Genomic DNA, 19765 nt, shown 5'->3' with positions numbered 1-19765 from the left:
TGAGGGCATTTTTTGGACAGTTCACTCGCCTGGCATAATTGTTTTATTATTGCTGTTAACAGCTCCCCCTGCATCCCACAATCACGTTTTATGTCTCTTTTTTCAGGACAACCTGTGCTTTCATAATATATATGCTTTTGTTAGTTTTATAAGTGTAATAAAGGTTTACAATCAACAATAAGGAAAGAAAAACTAAAGTGGAAAATAATTTTCCACACACATTTATTCAAAACACACAGCAAACTACAATAAACAACAGTTTTGGCACTTTATAAAGGCAATTTGAGGTCTTGTGTGAAAGACTGTACAACAAAAAGGTTCAAACTATAAACTCAAATGCACATTTTGAACAATATATACAAAATGGTCGATGCATTTTTTTGTCTTCATGGTAAAAGCAACAGAGCTATCCAGTAACATTCATATGCAAACTAGTGGAGCAATCCTGATAGTTACACACTCTTTGTTTGAGCATGTGAGCTTGTCATCAGAGACTCTCCGTCTGCTCCTGCTTTCACTGATCGCTGTGCGTAATGGCCCAGGGCGCACTGAGTATGTACTAATAGTATGTACTCATCGGAGCACCCAGGGGGCTATTCAAATGGGCCAACTAGTAACATATCACTCCTGAAAACGATCTCTGGCTTTTCACGTGAGGTAAATCTGCCCTACGATTGAATTTTGGAAAACCATGTGACGGTGAACCAATTCCGAATGGACACTCACATTGCGCACGTCATCACACAGCTTCTATGAGGAGTACAAAGATGACCGATGGCTTGCTCGAAAGTCCGCAGTTAACTTTTCAGCAAAAAAAAGTATGTTTCTAGTTCATATCATTAAAAAGTTAGTCAGAATTTAGAAAAGCTTGGTCTTAGCCATCGTATATGACGGCGTCGGCCCCAGAGGGTTAACATAAATAGCGAATCAGTAAATCACATGGCTGCAACTCAATGCATTTTGGCCTCTCGACGTAGTGAAGTGACTTGCTGAGGTTCAACCTGAGCATCAGAATGGGGAAGAAAGGGGATTTTAGTGACTTTGAACATGTCATGGTTGTTGGTGCCAGATGGGCTCATCGGAGTATTTCAGAAACTGCTGATCTACTGGGATTATCACACACAAGCATCTCTAAGATTTACAGAGAATGATCTGAAAAAGAGAAGATATCCAGTGAGCGGCAACTGTGACGACAAAAATGCCTCGTTGATGTCGTGTTGAGGAGAATGGGTAGACTGGTAGCATGATGCTACCATGTCAATATGGACCAACATCTGTGTTTCCAACACCTTGTTGAATCTATGCCACGAAGAATTAAGGCTGTTCTGAAGGCAAAAGGGGGCCCAACCCTGTACTAGCAAGGTGTACCTAATAAAGTGGCCAGTGAGTGTAAATTTAGGATTGAGGGGAAAGGTAATTCAGCACAAATCTGAATTAGTAAAAAAAAAAAAAAAAAAAGACAGAACAGATGAGTCTTTATTCTCTTCTTTAATCTAGAAGAGACAAAGGCTTGAATAAATGCCTGTCAATGTAAGGCAGTTCTGAAGGCAAAAGGGGGGTCCAGCCCGGAGCTAGCAAGGTGTACCTAATAAAGTGGCTGGTGAGTGTATTTTTCTAAAATCTTCTGTTTGTTTTTGTATGATACCCAAATTCAAAATGCATCATTTCTGTCTCTACCAGATTCCATCCAGGAAGAAGAATCTAATGAAAATAATAAATGATAAGACAACAACTAACACGACTATGTCATATGTTATTTGTTTTCTTTGTTCTGCCTGTAATTTTTGTTTTTTTTTATTTTATAAAATTGCATTGTTCTTTCAAAATCATGATTTTTAACCAACAAAAATGTGTTTTTAATTACTTCTATGTTAGGTTCTTTTATGTGGTGAGTGATCTCAAAAAGAATTGGACAGGAAACGGACTTCAAGGTTTAGATGTATTGAAAACGTTCCTACACTGATACAGAGAGTCATCAGCAGCGTTGAGGTCTTTGACCAGATCACATGCTACAAATCTCATCTCTACGCTAACTTCCAGCCAGCCCCCATGTGGGCGGTCCTTAGACTGTCGTGAATCAGTGGCTATGTGATTGGCTGCAAAGTGAAGTGAGAAGCGGTTATAGGCAGGTGTCATGCTCACATTGTGGTCATGCTCACATTGCGTTCAAGGCAGTTTGTGAAAATTTCATAGTGTATGTCTGCGTGTCACACAATAAATCAGTGTTCCATCATGCCATCTAAATGTAGATATATAGATGCGAATACTTTGGCTTTATCAATTAAACAGCTATATAAAGAGATCAGATAACCGTGCCAAATACAAGGATATTTTGGATCTGCGTAAGCCATTTTGGAAAGCAGTTAGGTTAAGATCAGATAATTACAAGGACATTTTGGGTGTACGTCGCCCATTTTGTAATATACATCATGGAACACACTGACATGTACGTGCATTAGCGTACATGTATGCATTCGATAGTTGGAATCGTGTTGCCCACGAGAAATGAACCTTTGGAGCCGCCACTGGATCCTTCAGCTTCTTGAGGAGTTCACTAAATAAACCCCAGACTGTTGTGTAAACTTGTAGGAGATGAACCTTTTGGTTTTGGAGCTGAATGACAATGAGAAAAGCATTTTTAAGGGGGAGGGGGGAACGCCGATTCATCATTTCCAGCAAGTGAAGGGGTCATCATCTGTCTTTCATCCCTTTTACACCCCAAAGTGAAGCAGCGAAAGAACAAAGGGGAACAGGTGTCAAAAAAGGAGAGGTGCACTTCCCCGTGCCTCATCTCATGCACAGAACTCAAAGAAGCGATTAGAATGGATCATGTGCTGCAAGAAGAAAGAATTTCCAGAAAATTAGGAGTGAAATATTTGCAGCACAAGTGAAAAAGTAAAAAAAAAAAAAAAAAGTGCACTCAGTGAGTAATCTTAATGAGGACATCCTTGCTGTGTGTAAGCGGCAGCGTATTAATGAGAGAAATGGCCTTCATACGGGGGAAGGAGCGGAGGAGAAATGGTGGTGAAGAAGGACAAGGTGTTGGAACACAGACAGCAAAAGGATAAAGACGACGGAATAACATGTTAAGAAAAAAAAAACAAAAACCAGGAGAGCACAAGAAGTGAAGGAGCTTCATCCCGCGTGTGTTCCAGTGGCTCCTGATTAGAAAACATTTTATTGGAGCCCAGCCGCCAGGGCTTTAACCTTGAGATGGTGAGGGGGACAAACAAATGAGTTTTTAACCACCGCCCAGCTTTACTCTTTCACACATTCTCTCGTTCCCTCTGACACGTGCGCGCCAAGATGCAAGTGCACGATCGATATCCAGGCCGCTGCTCTCTGGTGGTGATGGTGAACAAAAGGCCTTCTCAGCCTCATGCTCCAGTCCAAGCAGAAAGGGAATTTCTGTGATTTTTCCATTAGGAGGCCAAAAGTAATTGGTCAACAGGCTGTTTAACTGTTTTGCAGATATTCAGTACCTGTCAAAGGAAATGGGAAAGTGCTTTGGTACTGTGTGTGTGTTATTCACAAATGGCGACAGATTAAAAATGGAGCCGAAGTAGTGTCAAAAGCTGCATTTCCTCGACTGGCTACTTGAAGTGCAGCGGCTAAGAGAATATTTAGAGCAAAATCGTGATACAAGCACCAAAGTTGGCACAAATACTCCTTAGACATTACTCTTTTGAACAAACCGACTGGCCACTTGAATTTTCAATAGGGGGCCAGGTAGGGGTTAATTGAAGAATTACACAGGGGTCGAAATTAAAAATGCTGAAATCATTTTGAAAACTACACCACATTATTTGTCTGATCGTAAAGATTCCAAAAACGTATAGTTTTGACTATCTATGCCTGAATGACCAGAAGTTATGGGGTAAAAACAGCAAAAATGGTGACAAAGGTCAGTGTCAGTTTGTACAGGGGTCAAAAGTTAAAGTTGCTCTAATTTTGGTAAAAAGTGATACAAATTATTGGTTGAGCTAATAGGATTAATAAATGGAATAGTTTTGATTGTGTTGAATGTTTGGTCTCCAAAGTAAAGGTCAAACAAGGTCAACGTCCATTGGATTCTATGACATGTGACATATGTTACCCTGTAGCATGATAACTAAGCATGATACATGGTGCAAACTATTCCTTTTTAAAACCCTGTTACCTCAACTAATAATCTGCATCATTTTTTAATGGGTTAGCTTGAAGCGCTGCTTCGTTCAAGTGCACAAAGAAAATTTTGAATTGTTGAAAATCTCTGACATAATAATTTTGTGAACTACACATGAACATTTCACAAACAATTCAAAAACACTGAGTATCAATGCAAGTCACTGCGTCAGCACAGCGCATCACAGCGCAGCTCATCTGAACAATTATGACGAGATGTTAAATCTATCACAAACATAATTTTACAGATACTCATAAGCAGTGATGCCGGTAACGCGTTACTCTAATCTGACCAGTTTTTTTTAGTAACGAGTAATCTAACGTGTTAATCTTTCCAAATCAGTAATCAGATTAAAGTTACTTCTCCAAGTCACTATGCGTTACTATTATTTTTGCATTGTGGGTCGATAGCAGCATTAAACTTGTTCCGTGGGCAGGGGGTCGGGGTTTGACTGAACTGCCCACTTTAAGTGAGCTGTGAGCTTTTCATCCGCGTTTTTTTGCAGCAGCTACGACTCGTCCTCACCTCTTAAAGCGCGGTGACAACAGCACACCTGCACTGAGCTTTACAAAGACATTTTTATGCTTTTTTTTTTTTTCTCCGAGCCGCTCCGTATCTGCTACTAAAAACAGCTGATCCTCCGCGACGCGTCAACAACTAACACTATTTTCCACTCAAATGCACCTAAACTCTCTTTCTGAGGACCACATGATGTGAAAATGCAATGAAACCTTCTTATCTGTAAATCTGGTCATGTTTTCTGCATAAATAAATGTTATCCATTCTTTGTACTCAAACGCCAAAGCAGGGGCGAATCCAGATGGAAAGGGGGCGTGGGGCAGGGATGTGCCCCCCCACAACACCCCTAGATTAAAGGTCCAGTTTTGAAGCCATTTTTTTTACTACAACTACTAATACTACTTAAAATAATAATAATTTCGACAAGTAAAATGTTTAGAGAGAATTGAAATGTTAGAAAAATGTTAGAATTTAATAGTTACATTTATAAACAATGTAGGTTAGAAATTGCAAGTTTTACTGTTACAGTGCTGTCAACAGTTAAATATGAGATCAAGAAACAGTTACTGTAAGTCCACACACCCTCTGACCAGTCTGATTTGCTTTTATCCTTCCTTCACCTTCTTCTGCCACCGTCACTCCGTGTCAGTGAGACCTGCTGTTTTCATTCACCTTATTCTCAACCTGTGAACCTGTCATGTTCTCCATCAGACTTGAAAACATCACAGAGCCTTCCACAGCAATCACACACTGACACCCGCCTCTGCACTGCCATGTGCTGCGCTGTGCAGCTCCACCAGTCGGGTTTTTACCGGCACCCATCACCAAAAAAGTGTTAAGGAATACAACTCGGCAAAATACTTAATAATAAGGTGGCAATCCAGTAACCTGTAACTAAAACACAAGTCAGTATTTGCAGTAACCACCCTGTGTGTCCATAATAGCCGTGTGTCTAGACCAGAGCTTCTCAAATGTGATCCTGGAAAGCCTGGGTCTGTCCGCACAGTTTTCATCTGTCGATGATGCACCCATCATACTGTAATTTGAGCGACACTTGTCTGTTTGTTTCCCAACTCCTCGAGGTGCATTGGCCGGTTTCCACCAAACGTGATGCACGGATGGTCAGCAACCCCTGAATTGTCCCTAAAAGCTTTATTTTGTTTTGGTAAACTTGGCACACATATGTAGGTGGGTTCTGGAATTGCCCAGCTAAAAATTTAACTTATCAGTTATTAGGGTAAAGATTGTTGCAGTCAAGGATCAAAATTTAAATTTTTCAGTCTGATTTGCAACAAACATGGCAGAAAGATGGAAGTAGGTTCTGGAATTTCCAACACGTGATCAATATTACAAAAGGTCAATTATTAGGGGCAAAGTCATTGGGGTCAAAGCCCAAAATGTATATTTTTCATCTCAGTTTGCACCAAAATTGCCATATATGTGGAGGTGGGTTCTGAAATTTCCCAGGCGAGATCAAGTTGACCAAAGTACAATTATTAGAGTGAAGGTCATTGTGTCACTGATCAAAATTTATATTTTCCACTCAAATTTGTACTAAACTTGGCACATTCATGGGATGGCTTTTGGAAGTGCCCAAACAAGCTCAAACGTGAGTTGTATAATTTCCCAGCAAGGTCAACTTTGCCAAAGGTCAGTCACTGGAATTACCCTTCAAGAATTAAGAAATTTAATTTTCAACCCGATTTGTACAAACTGAAGCACACCTAGGTACCGTAGATTCCAGAAAAGTCCAAGCAAGATCATTCAGTAGTCAAAGTCAAGGTTACTGAGGTAATAGGTCAGATTGCAGTAGCCTTTAGTGTCTTTATGCCCAAGGGTATTATTACCTCATATTTAATCATCTAAATTAGGCATTTTCATCCAATGCAGAGCTGACAGACACCAACTCTTCATCAGTTCAACACACCTATTTTCAGCAGAGGAGTGTTCTGGGATCAGGACTGAGAAGCCCTGTTCTGGACTATTCTCAGGTGATTTGCTTTGGATCTGTTCAGCTGCATCAACACCACATAAAGATTTGGCTTTGTTTACCCTCTTGACGCATATCTCTGTAACCTTGAGCAATAAGATCTTGGACTGACATAAAAAAATGCCTGTTGTGAAAACACTCACCTTGACATTGGGTATCTTTCATGGCGGGTTCAAAACCAGCTGAGCAGGTACAGGCACCTACAGGAACCATCCACTCCCCGTCTCCATTGCAGTAAAGCTTCAGTGGCACAGATACCTCCAGGGCATTGGGGACACAAGTTCCTGGAGCAATGACCAAAGATGTTGCCTCAGCTCCAGTTGCTGTCTCCGGGAAAACTGCAAAGTTGGCGATTGTGGTGGAGCACTTCTTATAGAACACCCTGACTGAGATGAGCGACATACAAGCACCAAGGTCCTGGAAGGCCAAGTAGAACCCAGCTTTGGATAGTGGCCCAAAACTTCTCACTTTTGTGTTTACGCGTCCGGACACAAGTGTAGAGAAGCTTGCGTCTGGGGCGATAGTGTCTACTTTCACATAAGGGTTTTCCATCCAGAATGGGCTGGTGGCTGTGGCTGAGTCTGAGTCGGACTCATAGTAGAAGAGGTTGAAGGTCTCTTTGCAAGAGCCTGGGATATTAGGAATGCTGTTACAGTCACGCACTGTGAATTTCATCTCCACATACACGCGCAGCACATCCTTGCGTGGGATGAAGTCACTGCGTAACCAGTTATTCTGGTTGATTTCACGTACATTGCAGACTTGGTATGTCCGGATGGGGTTCATGGCATCATCGTAGCCGCTCACCTCTTCCCACTGCAAAGAAGAGAACAGGTTAGATTTTCAACTAATTCCCATCCAACAGCACAAGTTAGCAAAGTATATATTTTTTCTATGTTTTTAAGTTGTTTTCTGGATTTTCTGTCATATTTCCTAACCGTTGCCATGCTACAGTTTTCATCTGTTGTTATTGTTGCAAAGAGCTGAAGATGAGGATTGCAAATTCATCATAATTATAACTAACTGTCACCCCTCTTTTCACTGAGTCACCCCAGCGTGTTTACCTCATATCTGTTTGGGAGTAGCAGCCACATCGCTTCACAACCAATTACACTTCTATTATGGAGCAATGATCACAATGTCCTCTAATAACAAGAGGGAAAAGGCACCGGATAACCTTCACGCTTTTTCTTTTTTCCTCTCTTCTACATCCTTCAATGCTGCTACAGTGCCCAGGGGGTAAATTACGAAGGATAAAAACAGGATTAAATTTTCTAAACTTTGATTATGAGCTTCATTAAATGAACACAAGCAAACTAGACTATAAAAGCCTTGGAGTGAGACACTTTAATGCTTTTTTCACTCTCCCAATACAATTCATCATTTATTTTAAGGAATCCTGTGTGGTTGTATGTTTGTGTGAGGGCGTTTGCAATGTGATGCACCATTTCAGACCAATACTGTTTAGTTTTGAGTAGAAATGGGACGACTAATGAAACTCATTGACTTGTTGGCTAGTTGGACACCATTAGTCATTGACTAGACAATTAATCATGTACGAATTCTGATAATACATAAAGTTCAAATCTAAAGTCTAAGTCATACTGATGGACTTAGTATGAGTAAAAGGTATGAAATTTTGATTTCTATGCATGTCTGTTTTTGTCTTGTACAAATCCTTTTCTCATTCATTAAATGTATTCCTCTTCAGCTGATGTCCGGCGAGTCTGTCGGAAAGGTTTGTACATACTCAAAACTTTGAGTGGACATCAGACAGAAAGAGCTTCCATGGTGGTTGCACTTTTGATTACTGTTTTGTCCTGTACTTCTGCATTAGCTTGCCAATGGACATCTAGTACATTCGTTTTACCCATGCCTTATCTGCTTATTTTGTATTTGCACTCAGAAGCCCTACACTCATGGACTCGGTGGTTGTCTACTCATTTCATCAGAGCCCTAAATCCACTGGAGACCACCAGATTAGGCAATTTTGTCAGATTTTTGCCACTGGACAATTTAGATTAATCAGTTACTAATCAGTTAACTCAATCATCACTGTGTGACTCTAACTTCTGGCAATGCTGGATGCTCGTGAGTGCTGGACTGTGTTGGTTCCTTCTTGATCTCTGCCCAGTGTGCAATAATACTTTAAAAAAAAGCCTGAGAAACTGAAGTTTTTAAAGGCTGACTCACTTAAAATGAAATTAAGCGTCTCTGGTTGCACTTTTGAGACAGATGTGTCTCTGAACATTTGACAGTTTCGAAATTCTGGCAAAAAGGCCTCATTTTGTTCTGTGGGAGCACAGTGGATTCCGTTTGACCATCTTAATTAAAGCCATGATATGGATGTGGAAGAGACAAGGCTATTCATCCAAGACCCCGGAGGCCAAGAGAGAGCAGGGGAGGACGGGTGTAGCTAAGCCATGGCATTAAAATGGTCCGATGAGAGGAAGGAAGCGACCTGTGGGAATCGATAATCACCAGGCAGGTCAATGGGACAGATAAAAGCATGAAGTGTCAATGAGTATTTAGTTTAGAGTAATAAATCAGTAACTGCACAAGAGCTATAGAGCCGAGTGTTTGTCCACATTTGGGTGTGTGAGTGTTTCCTTAAAGCATCTGCCTGAGCTTGTGTAGTGTCTGCCTGTTTCTGTAGTGTCTGCTTACCAAGCCTGGGTGAATTAAATGGGTCATCTGAAAGAAAAAGGGTCAAATTTCTTGGCATCGACTGTAAGTGGAATGAATTATCATGCAAGATTTGCAGTCAACACCATTTTGCCTTTGTCCTTTCCAATCGATTGTCCCAATTTTACTGTAAGATTTGCTAAAGCCCCAATCAAAGAGGCACAGCACCGCAGAAAGACATCTAAATTGTGGAATCAGGCAAAGCTTTAGGTATAAGCTGGCAGGCTCACTTAGCATGTTGTGTACACGTAAAGGAGACACAATAACACTAGTGATTATCGTTGCACGTTAGCTAACTAGCTATCTCCAAAGATGTACAGATCTACAAAGCCCTGAGGTTTCATTCCGGGCCCGAGGAGAGTACTGGAATTCCCCCACCATCATCCATCTGTTTTGGAGGACTAATGATACATTATATAGCCAAAAACAAGTGCGATGGTGTGAACTGGGAAATTCAGACTGCACAGATGCACAGAAGAGAGACAGAATGCACACAATACAGACAGGCAAGAGACAGACAGATAATGACAACAACCAACCCAGATAACATCACAGACACAAAACAAGCCAGCATTACAGTCTGTGAAGACACTGGACACTATCTACCAACCCAGTGCAAAGGAGCACATTACGCAACCGTCATTCCTGGTTCCATCCGACAGAGTTATGGATTTCATGTCTGTCACCATCTTCTTTAAATACCCAAAATACTTGCTTTCATTTGTTCGCCCAGGGGTGTTTTTACCTAAAAATGAGGTGTGGTCAGGCAGACTGCAGGTGGAATGCAATTATAAGGGCGCCGAAAGGTCTGTGCTCTATGTTTTACCCTAACATCTGTTTTGAAGTCCAGCGCTGCTCTAAAAACAGACCAATAGTCAAAAAGTCTCACATGGTCGGTCCACAATGCAAGTACATCCTGTGCACACAGACATGCAAGTACAATCCTGGGGTAACGGAATTACAATCAGAGCAAATTTTGAATGGTAAGATGAAATATAGCCAGATTTTGGTGTTATTGTCATTCCGTTGTTGTAGAATTGCCCATACGTTGCTCATCATATGACCATGAAACTGATTTGGAAACAAAATTAAAGCTGAAATAAAAGTACCATCTAATCGAGTCAGGTCTGACAGCATAGGCCAGTGCCCCTGCATCCACGACACTATAGAACCACCATGAGTCGTGGACAACCCAGTCTCATAGCAGTTCGTGGGACTGGGTTACGAAAAGTACAATATTCTATAGGTTTGTGACAGGGGTATGAAAATGGGGTGTTTTTTGTAACAGGGGAACAAATTCATTTTGTGATGGGGCACAAAATGTGGGGTGACAGGGAGGTCTGGGGGGGTCACGGTTACCATTTGGGGAAGGTACACACTTACGCTACGGTTATGGTTAGAGTTAGGAGAAGGGGAAGTTTAGAAATGGCAAAATAAGAAAACAGTATCACAAAAAGTGGGCACTTTTTACCGGCACTGTCTGCAACCATTCAAGCAGACAACTGTATCAACCCCACATGTTGAAACTAACCATCCATCTTTCACACCTGCAACCCTCCTATCCTGTGCACCAACAGCAATTCTTGTATATTCGTCTGTGAATTGTTCTGTGAATTATTTCTGTAATTTATGTCTGCAGCATGGCCCAAGCAGAGGGTCACCCCTTTGAGTCTGGTCTGCTTGAGGTTTCTTCCTCAGAGGGAGTTTTTCCTTACCACTGTTGCTCTGGGGGTTGGTAAGGTTAGACCTTACCTGTGTGAAGCACCTTGAGGCAACTCTGTTGTGATTTGGCACTATATAAAGGAAAATAAATTGAAAATGAAATTGAAATTCACAGCAATGTGAAAAGTAGGCATCCCAGTGCTCGTCAACATTGAGGCACCTGCGTACTGGATCATACCCAAAGAAACGTGCCGCATGACCAAAATTTCGCAGTTGGTGCTTCCTCACCATGCAAGTCATCCTCCTCATCTGAGTCTCCCCGAGTAACCACTTATTTGACATAAAGTCATTCCATCTGTACCCGGGGATCCTCCAGAAAGACCTGGTACTAAAGACATCCAGTCGTTACATTAGGTCACTGGTTAGCATCCAGGCCTCATAACCACACAGTAAGACAGGAAGCACCAGGACCTACGTTCTCCTGCAAAAGTATTGTACCGGCAAATATTTGGGTGCAGGGTAGAAACTAGTAATTTACCTGCACTGGGCGAAACGCTGCTTTGTGTGAGATTAAATGTAAATCTGTCTGAGATTTTACTGGACAAAATCGCTGGTACAGAGTGTGCAGACTATTTGTACACCATGTCAAGGCATAACATTTCTTCATAATTTTTCTCTCTTACGGTATGTGCCGCCGCTCTCTGTATGGAAATTGTTCTGGATTTGACTTAATATCCATCTCAGTGCTCCACAGTCCCCCACTGCTCTCTCAGTGTGCTGCATTATTTCTCCTCTCGGCCGCTGTATGGGCCCCTCATAAACACTCATCACCCACAACAAAAACAAGCTCATTGCAAAACTGTGAAAGCAGCCAAATAAACACAACTCCAATGCATTGTGCATAAAGACACAAGCAAGCACATGGAGGAGACAGATTTGTTTTTACATGTGAAGAATAAATGGGAGAATACACCAAAGGAGGGGAACACAATTCGTGGCCAGACATTCTGTGGTGCATTCGGGCACGAGATGGAAGAATTAAAATGCAGGAGAGGAACTCATTGACAAATGTTACGCTGATATCTTATAAGTCTGGAGTCCAGGAGGCTCCCCAATGTACAGTATCTATATGGCTTAAATAGGAACATCTGTTGTGGTTGTGGTTAGAAAATGCATTGATGAGGTGCTGTTTAGCTTCTGTGCTATTGGGCAAGGCATCGCTATGGACTGGACCTCAAGAAAGAAAAGGCAGAGGAAGGCAAAGGAGACTGACGGATGGGAAGACACAAAGGTTGGTGGGCGTGCTGTCCGACTGATTGTTGTGGTGACGGCTTGTCTGTCTGGCTTCATTAGTGCCTAGTTATTTGGAAATAAAGAGGGTGGGTGACTCAGAACAGCTGGGGTTGCGTTAGGGTAAAAACTAAATCCTTCTCCATCCCTCAAAACACAAGAGCCAAAGTCAGAGGGCCACACAAAGGCAAAGGGAGGAGTGCTGCTGGCCTTTTAAGTATAGCCAAGGAGGGTTCAAGAGTCGTTTTGCACCTCTTTAGCCATTTGTAGAGATCACATGGGAAACCAAACTGAGCCTGTCACTGACACTTTGTCTACGGTAGATTTGGATTCCTGGGTGTGCAAAGGGTCAATGCTAAGAAATATTTTAATGTTTTAAAGTTAACTCATGAGGAAACCGATATTTTTCACATTGTAAGTGCACTGACAGATGGGGACGGGACCATCTGTGACTGGGCAGGTCACTGAAATTGGATTGCGGTGTATCTTATTCTAGTTGTTAAGCGGCGTATTCTGTTGAATGCTAAAATGCTCTTTGTATGGTAATATGGTAAAAGGTGCTGCCACGGGGAGAGCTATCTCCTAACCAGTACATGTATTAGTGTATTGTATTAGTGTAATGTGTAATGTATTGTATTAGTTGGGCGAATAGAAGTGGGTGAAATTATATATATATATATATATATATATATATATATATATATATATATATATATATATATATATATATGTGTGTAGGACTTTTTGAGTTCCTGCATTAGTGGTCGTAATTTTTGTGGTCAAGAGTCAAAGGGGGGAGCATGCCTCAGAACTACAACCTGTTTTACTCACCACAGCACCCCTATTAGTGCCAAACCTCCTGCCCCCCCCCAAAAAAAATCTCTATGTACATCCAGAGTTGCACCCAACATTTGGTCCCAGTCCAAATATAATTAAATACACTCTATTATAGCGTGAAACCAGCAATACTGTCTTGTCAAATCACGTTTTTCAGCTCCAATAAGAGTCATTCACAGCATTATAGAGTTGATTTAACTCAGTGATGGAACTGATTTAGCACTGTGATAGAGTATATTTAACTCTATTTGGACTTGGGACCAAATATTATCCTGGCAGAGTATATTTTACTCAGCAAAATTTACTGTGCATTCATGCTACCTCTCTGTGTGCTTGGACTAAACACTTCATCTCCATTGTCTCTGTCCACCAGCTGTGAATGGGTGGGGATGTAACCTGCCTCAGATGGGTGTCTCATCCAGGGGAAGTGAACTGCACACTATCATTTCTTCATGCTAGAGAATCCAGAGGTAAGCACTGGCCCTCATGGACTTTCTTTTTTAATTAATTTTATTCAAGTGTCGTACAATACACATGATCTGGTTCTAGCAATAGAAAAGTGTCTAAAGTCTGTCTGTCTCTCTATCTCTCCATCTATCTCTCCATCTATGTATTTATCTATCTATAAATGGTAAATGGCCGGCATTTATATAGCGCTTTTCCATCTGCATCAGACGCTCTCTTATCTATCTATCTATCTATCTATCTATCTATCTATCTATCTATCTATCTATCTATCTATCTATCTATCTATCTATCTATCTATCTATCTATCTATCTATCTATCTATCTATCTACCTACCTACCTACCTACCTACCTACCTACCTACCTACCTACCTACCTACCTACCTACCTACCTACCTACCTACCTACCTACCTACCTATCTATCTATCTATCTATCTATCTATCTATCTATCTATCTATCTATCTATCTATCTATCTATCTATCTATCTATCTATCTATCTATCTATCTATCTATCTATCTATCTATCTATCTATCTATCTATCCACATTGCCATATACTCACCCCGGTCTCTGGGTGTGCAGTCCAGGCTAATTCTGTCGTGGCCCATTTTGTGTCCATAAGCGTCTCTGTAAAACCAAAGAAGAAAGAAAACAACCAGGTCATTCAAACCGGAACAGAAGAGAACTTCAAATGGTTTTTACAATGAGGTCATAAATCTTGTAAAATCATTTGCTGAAGAGATACAGACTTGCCGCTTTGAGCAAAATATGCCGCACTCAGGTACCCGGGCAAAGGCCTAGAAATAACTCAGACAGTGCATGCAACAACAGATTCAATTGGACACCCACAGTGGGGGCGGGTGGGGGTGCATGACAGGAAGAGTAACGTGGGTGAGCGAGGCAGATTTCAAGGTGGGTAATCTGTGACGCATTGCTTGACATTTTATTGCCGTTGCTTGTCGAGCTAATTAGTCGCTATCATTATACATGGAAAGGATACGACGACTTCTCTGGCTGAGAACACATCCTGCTTCCCACAAGGCACTGCTGCACACATACAGTGCACAACAGGTTGTAAAACTACAGCAGATATACAACCCAAGAAATTGGTGGAATAGAGAGAGCAGGGTAATAAAGTTAGGCGACACAAAGGAGGAGCTCTTGACCAAAGCAGAGGTCAATAAACTCCAATTGGTTTCACTTTCTGCACTTCAAGTGTCGCTTGCTCGACTCGTCTCCCACGCATGCAAGGATGTAGACTCCATGTGCACAATGTGAACAACTCCACTAAAAGGTCGATAGGGAAGTTTGCCACATTCTCTTCTCTACTATCAACTCTCCTGTTTCTACTGGCTTAGATGCTCTTGGTGACAGCAGGGAAATACGAATATAAATGTTGAGTCTTTTACTACCTGGCACTCAAAGCGCAGTGTGCAGCCACAGTTATTATCTCAACTGCTGTGCTGTTCTACAAGACAGTAAATGATGATGAAACGGCACTAGCCAAAAGAGAGCTTGCTGTATTGGCGGTCATAGATGGAAAATGTTTAATTTAAGCTACCACTTTTGTTGCATTTCATTGTATTCAGTTGTAGCGGGTGATAATTTTGTGTTTCAAGGACTCTCACTCTCTGATTCCTACCCCTCTGTTTTTTCCACCTTGTTGACTGTTTTCCTTGCCTAGTACTCTGACAGGAAATAGGGCATGAGCAAAAAAAAAAAAATAAAATAAAATAAAGCATTCAACCTCCATATTTCACCATCTCTTCTGCAATGTACTCCCGCCGCATTCAAAACAAAAGAATGTTACACTCAAAGACCTAATTTTTTGCGGGGTAATCATGTCTAACACTGTGGTGAGCATGTTCCTACAGCTAGGTATTCCACCCCCACATGTCTTGAGTGACAGCATCTCCGGCGTGTGTATGTGCCTATTACAGCGGTGAGAAAACTGTGACTTTCAATAGAACATCAGCAAAAAAATAAAACAATGAGATTTCAAACGAAGCATCGACTTGTTGGCCTCAGGCGAAATGGTCGGGAAGCATCATCGTGAGCCAGTTTGTGCAGTGAAAACTGACTCTCTGTGAGTAGTTCACTTCGCCGTATGCCTGTAATAGCAGAAAGACAATCCTGACTCGAAAGCTTTGCCACATACCTTCTACCCCCCCCCCCCCCCCACACACACACAGACACACACTGCAACACTCAAGTTATCCGTGTCTTGGATGGAATGTATTTGCAGCGAATTTACTTGCAATGCATCATGTTTTCAATGTCTCAGTGCAGGTTATCTGCAGGACGTCCCCATCTGATAGGGTGAAGATTTTTGATTTGTAGCCTGTTGGCGTGGTTGCAAATGACGCATGTTTATGCTGACTGTATGGAGGGGGCTACGGTTTGTCACGAGTGCCGACCTTGCCGAAAACAGCAATGCAACAGGCGACAGATGGCGAGACTTGAAGAGCAGAAACAACAACATGCAAAACACAAACACACCTGGCTGGCATGACTCAACGATGTGGTCGGCGAGTCCATCGTGTGTGCGTGCGCAGCAGTAACCCTTCCCCGCATTTCTCGATGCATCTGCATTGTTTGATCTAACCGGTGCTTTTGCAAAGCCCTGCATTGTGTGCAAAGTGGAGCGTCAATCCCGAGTCAATGGGCCAGAGCAAAAGCACAGAATGACCTCGACCTAACCCTCTCTGTCTGGGGGAGGGGGATTGGGGTATAGGGGCGGTGCGTTTGTCTCTGCACACATTCTGTGTGAGGAAATCATCAGGTGATGGTTTACATTATGAATTGATGTGTTTTGTTTTTAATTTGTTCAATTTTAATGTAATATATTTATTTTTAACTTTGTTAAAATTGTACACACCAAAATTTTTAAATACAATTAGATTACATTTGAATACATAAAAATTTATTGATCCCTTGGGAAGACTCCCTCAGGCAAATTCAGGTTCCAGCACCATTGTATTGCAGCACACAGGGTAAGAAGTACACAGAGTATCAAAAATGAGAGTAAAAAAAGAATAACAGTTGATACACAATATAAATACCAGGCATACCGATCAATACTGGTTTCCTGGCTACTACTGTTCCTCTTCTTCCTGTCCTCTGTCTTCTTGTTACTCCTCCTCCCCCTGAGTGAGGAGTTGTACAGTCTGATGAGGAGTTTCTCAGTCTGTTGGTCCTGCACTTGGGAAGGAGCAGTCTGTGGCTGAAGAAGCTCCTCTGGTTGCTGATGACGGTGTGCAGAGGGTGACTGGCATCATTCATAATGTCCAGCAGTTTGTCCAGTGTTCTCTTCTCTGCCACCGTCACCAGAGAGTCCAGCTTCATGCCAACCACAGAGCCAGCCTGTCTGATCAGTTTGTCCAGCCTGGATGTGTCCTTCTTGGATGTGCTGCACCCCCCAGCACACCACAGTGTAAAAGAGGACGCTGGCGACTATGTTAAACGGCCACAACCTCCTCAGAAAGTACAGCGTGCTCTGTCCCTGCCTGTACAGGTGGTTGGTGTGGGTTGTCCAGTCCAGTTTGTAATTAGTCCAGTTCAGTTATATAATAATAATAATAATAATAATAATAATAATAATAATAATAATAATAATAATAATAATAATAATAATAATAATAATAGGTATGGTGGCATGTTTGGACTGACATAAAAAAAATTCAAGAACACTAATTTAAATGAATCATTAAAAAAAATTAAATTAATTTACTCAGTCATTCAATTTCTATATCCACTCATTACAATTAAGGGTCACATGGGAACTGGAGCCTATTCCAGTGGTCACTGGGCGAGAGACAAGGTACTGGACAGGACAGCAGTCTAATCATAGGGCTACATACAGACAAACTCATTAACCACACTCTAACCCACAGCTAGGTTCAGTACAGAATGTCCAATTCACTAAACATGCATGTCTTTGGAAGTGGGAGAAAGCTGGAACATTCTGCTAATACACATATTTTTGCAGAATTTTTATATATGTTCAAAATAAGGTATATCAAATAAAAAACCTGTAAAATCTTGATTAAATACAATATTATAAGTTCTGTATAAATAAAACGAACAGAGGTTGCAACAATCAAATTAAGTGGTTTGACAAGGAAAACCAAATTATGACTTTTTAATGGTTAAAAGAGGTGACACATTTTTCATGTTTGTATTAATTTATACTCAATAGATATTTAGCAGGTTTATATTGCTTTTACAATTTTGAGATAGATTAAATTCAAATAAATGTGGTTGCCCACAGTCATATATCTGTGTTGTATTAAGTGACAGCCAGTGAAAGGTGGACAAGTATTTTTTTTTAAAGCAAACAACTTTCTGATTCCATGATGGCAACTGGCCAGGTTCCAAAAAGAAAAAGAAAACCAGTGGAGCAGGTTGAGAAACTTATGACATATGTAAGTGACCCTCCCCTGTTCTGGGGAATCACAATTTGTTTGCCTTTTAGCTCCAAACATTTTTGATTGATCTGAAGTCTAAAGGTGAACATTTGGTTGCAGATCATAGAGAGAGCGTGCAGATGAGCGATGTTTGATCAGGATGCTGTCTCGTTAATTTCTTATTTCCTTTTAATCTCCTTCTCATCTCTCCTGTGGACTGACAGACAGACCCTTCACCTTTTACTCGTACCTTGCACACTTTCTCCTGTCCCTGTGCCCGACCTCTGTTCATTCATCTTGTCCCTCCTTTTCTTTCAATTACGGAGCCATTGTCTGAGAAACCTGAGTAAAGTGTTATTTATGAGAGAGGTTAAACACACCTGGGATCAGTCCGACAGACGCGCCTCAATGGAAGGGACGCTTGTTTTCTGTGTGCCGTGATTGTGTGAGAAAAACAGAAGAAATGCAAACAGACCTGAAAAAGATCACGCACAGTCAGACACGCGCACAGTCATACGCGTGCATGCCTAGCCAACCCTGTACGCTCTAATCCTGTAATGACAGGGCAGGCCTAATAACAGGGGAGGGCACCCAAGCATTCGTCCTTATGGCCGCATCTCACACACGCCCCCGTGCGCGCGCATAAACACACACGGCACCCAAAGTTACAAGCCTCTTAAAATATTTCTTTGTTCAAACAAGCAGACTTAAAGAGAGAGAGAGAAGGGTTGAGGGAGAAAAGGGGAATAAAGACTATTATTGAGAGAGAGGAATGTGAAGTCGTTGGGCTTCGTCTCCGGGTCGCAAGGAGCAGACAGGTGAGGGATTTGGCTTTAGATCTTATTGCGGCTACTTTAAGCTTTTTAGCACTCTCTGCCTTGTTTGCGTGACCCCCGTGGATGACAAGCGAAAGATAACTGCACTGAACCCTGAGGAGCTCAAAGCTCCGTCTGAACTGTGTTGAAAGTATGACGGCTGTAGGCAAGGATGGACAGAAATCCACGACTGCCTTGACATGTTGCAGGTAGAAAAACATTCGCACCCGTCGTTATAGCAGACAAGCTGTCGTCTGCAGTGGCAGATGGTAGATGACAGTGTGAGACGCTGCAGTTTTTCAATGTTTATGAGATGGGCAAAAATTCTCTGTGCTGGAAAATTAAATGAACAGCCAAAACAGAGGAGCCAAAACCTGAAATTCCTTGAATATCCAAATCATTTTCGTTTCTATAACTAGTTTTCTCAGTCATAACAGCTGTGCGGGGGACAAAGTTTCACATTAATCATCTGTTTAATCTATCATAAGCCATGTTATAAACATTAGGGGTATGGCCACTGATTGAGACTTAGGATGAAGGGTTGAGGTGTTAGCTCACAGAAGGTGCAAGCTGCTGTGGACTTGACCTTGTTTTCTGAGCATTTTTGTTGTGAAAGTGTAGGAACACGGACCCACAACAGGGGGCGCAATGAACGGACAATGGAGGAAGATAAATAACAAGGTTTACTATTGTGAAACAAGCACAATAAGTACAACAATCACAATTTGGGGTCGAATTTGCTGGTGTCGTGTGGGCAGGCTCGAAGGTAGGAGACACCCGTCTCAGTCGAACCGGAACCACCCCGATCTCCTCTGCCACCGAACCCTGGAAATACTGGAACCGCCAAGTCCCGAATTCCCAGGTGGCCACTGCCTCCGCTCGTCGGATCCGGTACTGCTGGCAGGAGAGAGCAACAACACACAGGTGT

At 41.8% G+C, this 19765-nt stretch overlaps 1 protein-coding gene across 9 annotated transcripts in view; it reads right to left on the bottom strand.

The window, feature by feature from the left end:
• The window catches only part of LOC117518764 (ephrin type-B receptor 3-like), a 130080-nt gene that overhangs the window by 43278 nt on the left and 67037 nt on the right, over positions 1-19765 (bottom strand). For all 9 annotated transcript variants that reach the window (XM_034179987.1, XM_034179986.1, XM_034179993.1 and 6 more), the window contains exons 2-3: positions 14179-14243; positions 6818-7490 (exon numbers count right to left, since the gene is read on the bottom strand). In XM_034179987.1, coding sequence (XP_034035878.1) covers positions 6818-7490; positions 14179-14243 — 738 coding nt within the window. The remainder of the gene's footprint in view (positions 1-6817; positions 7491-14178; positions 14244-19765) is intronic.

Source organism: Thalassophryne amazonica, chromosome 10, assembly GCF_902500255.1.
Source record: "Thalassophryne amazonica chromosome 10, fThaAma1.1, whole genome shotgun sequence".
NCBI classification, from domain to species: Eukaryota; Metazoa; Chordata; class Actinopteri; order Batrachoidiformes; family Batrachoididae; genus Thalassophryne; species Thalassophryne amazonica.
Note: the sequence above shows the minus strand (reverse complement) of the source record. Positions and strands in the feature narration are given on the sequence as shown.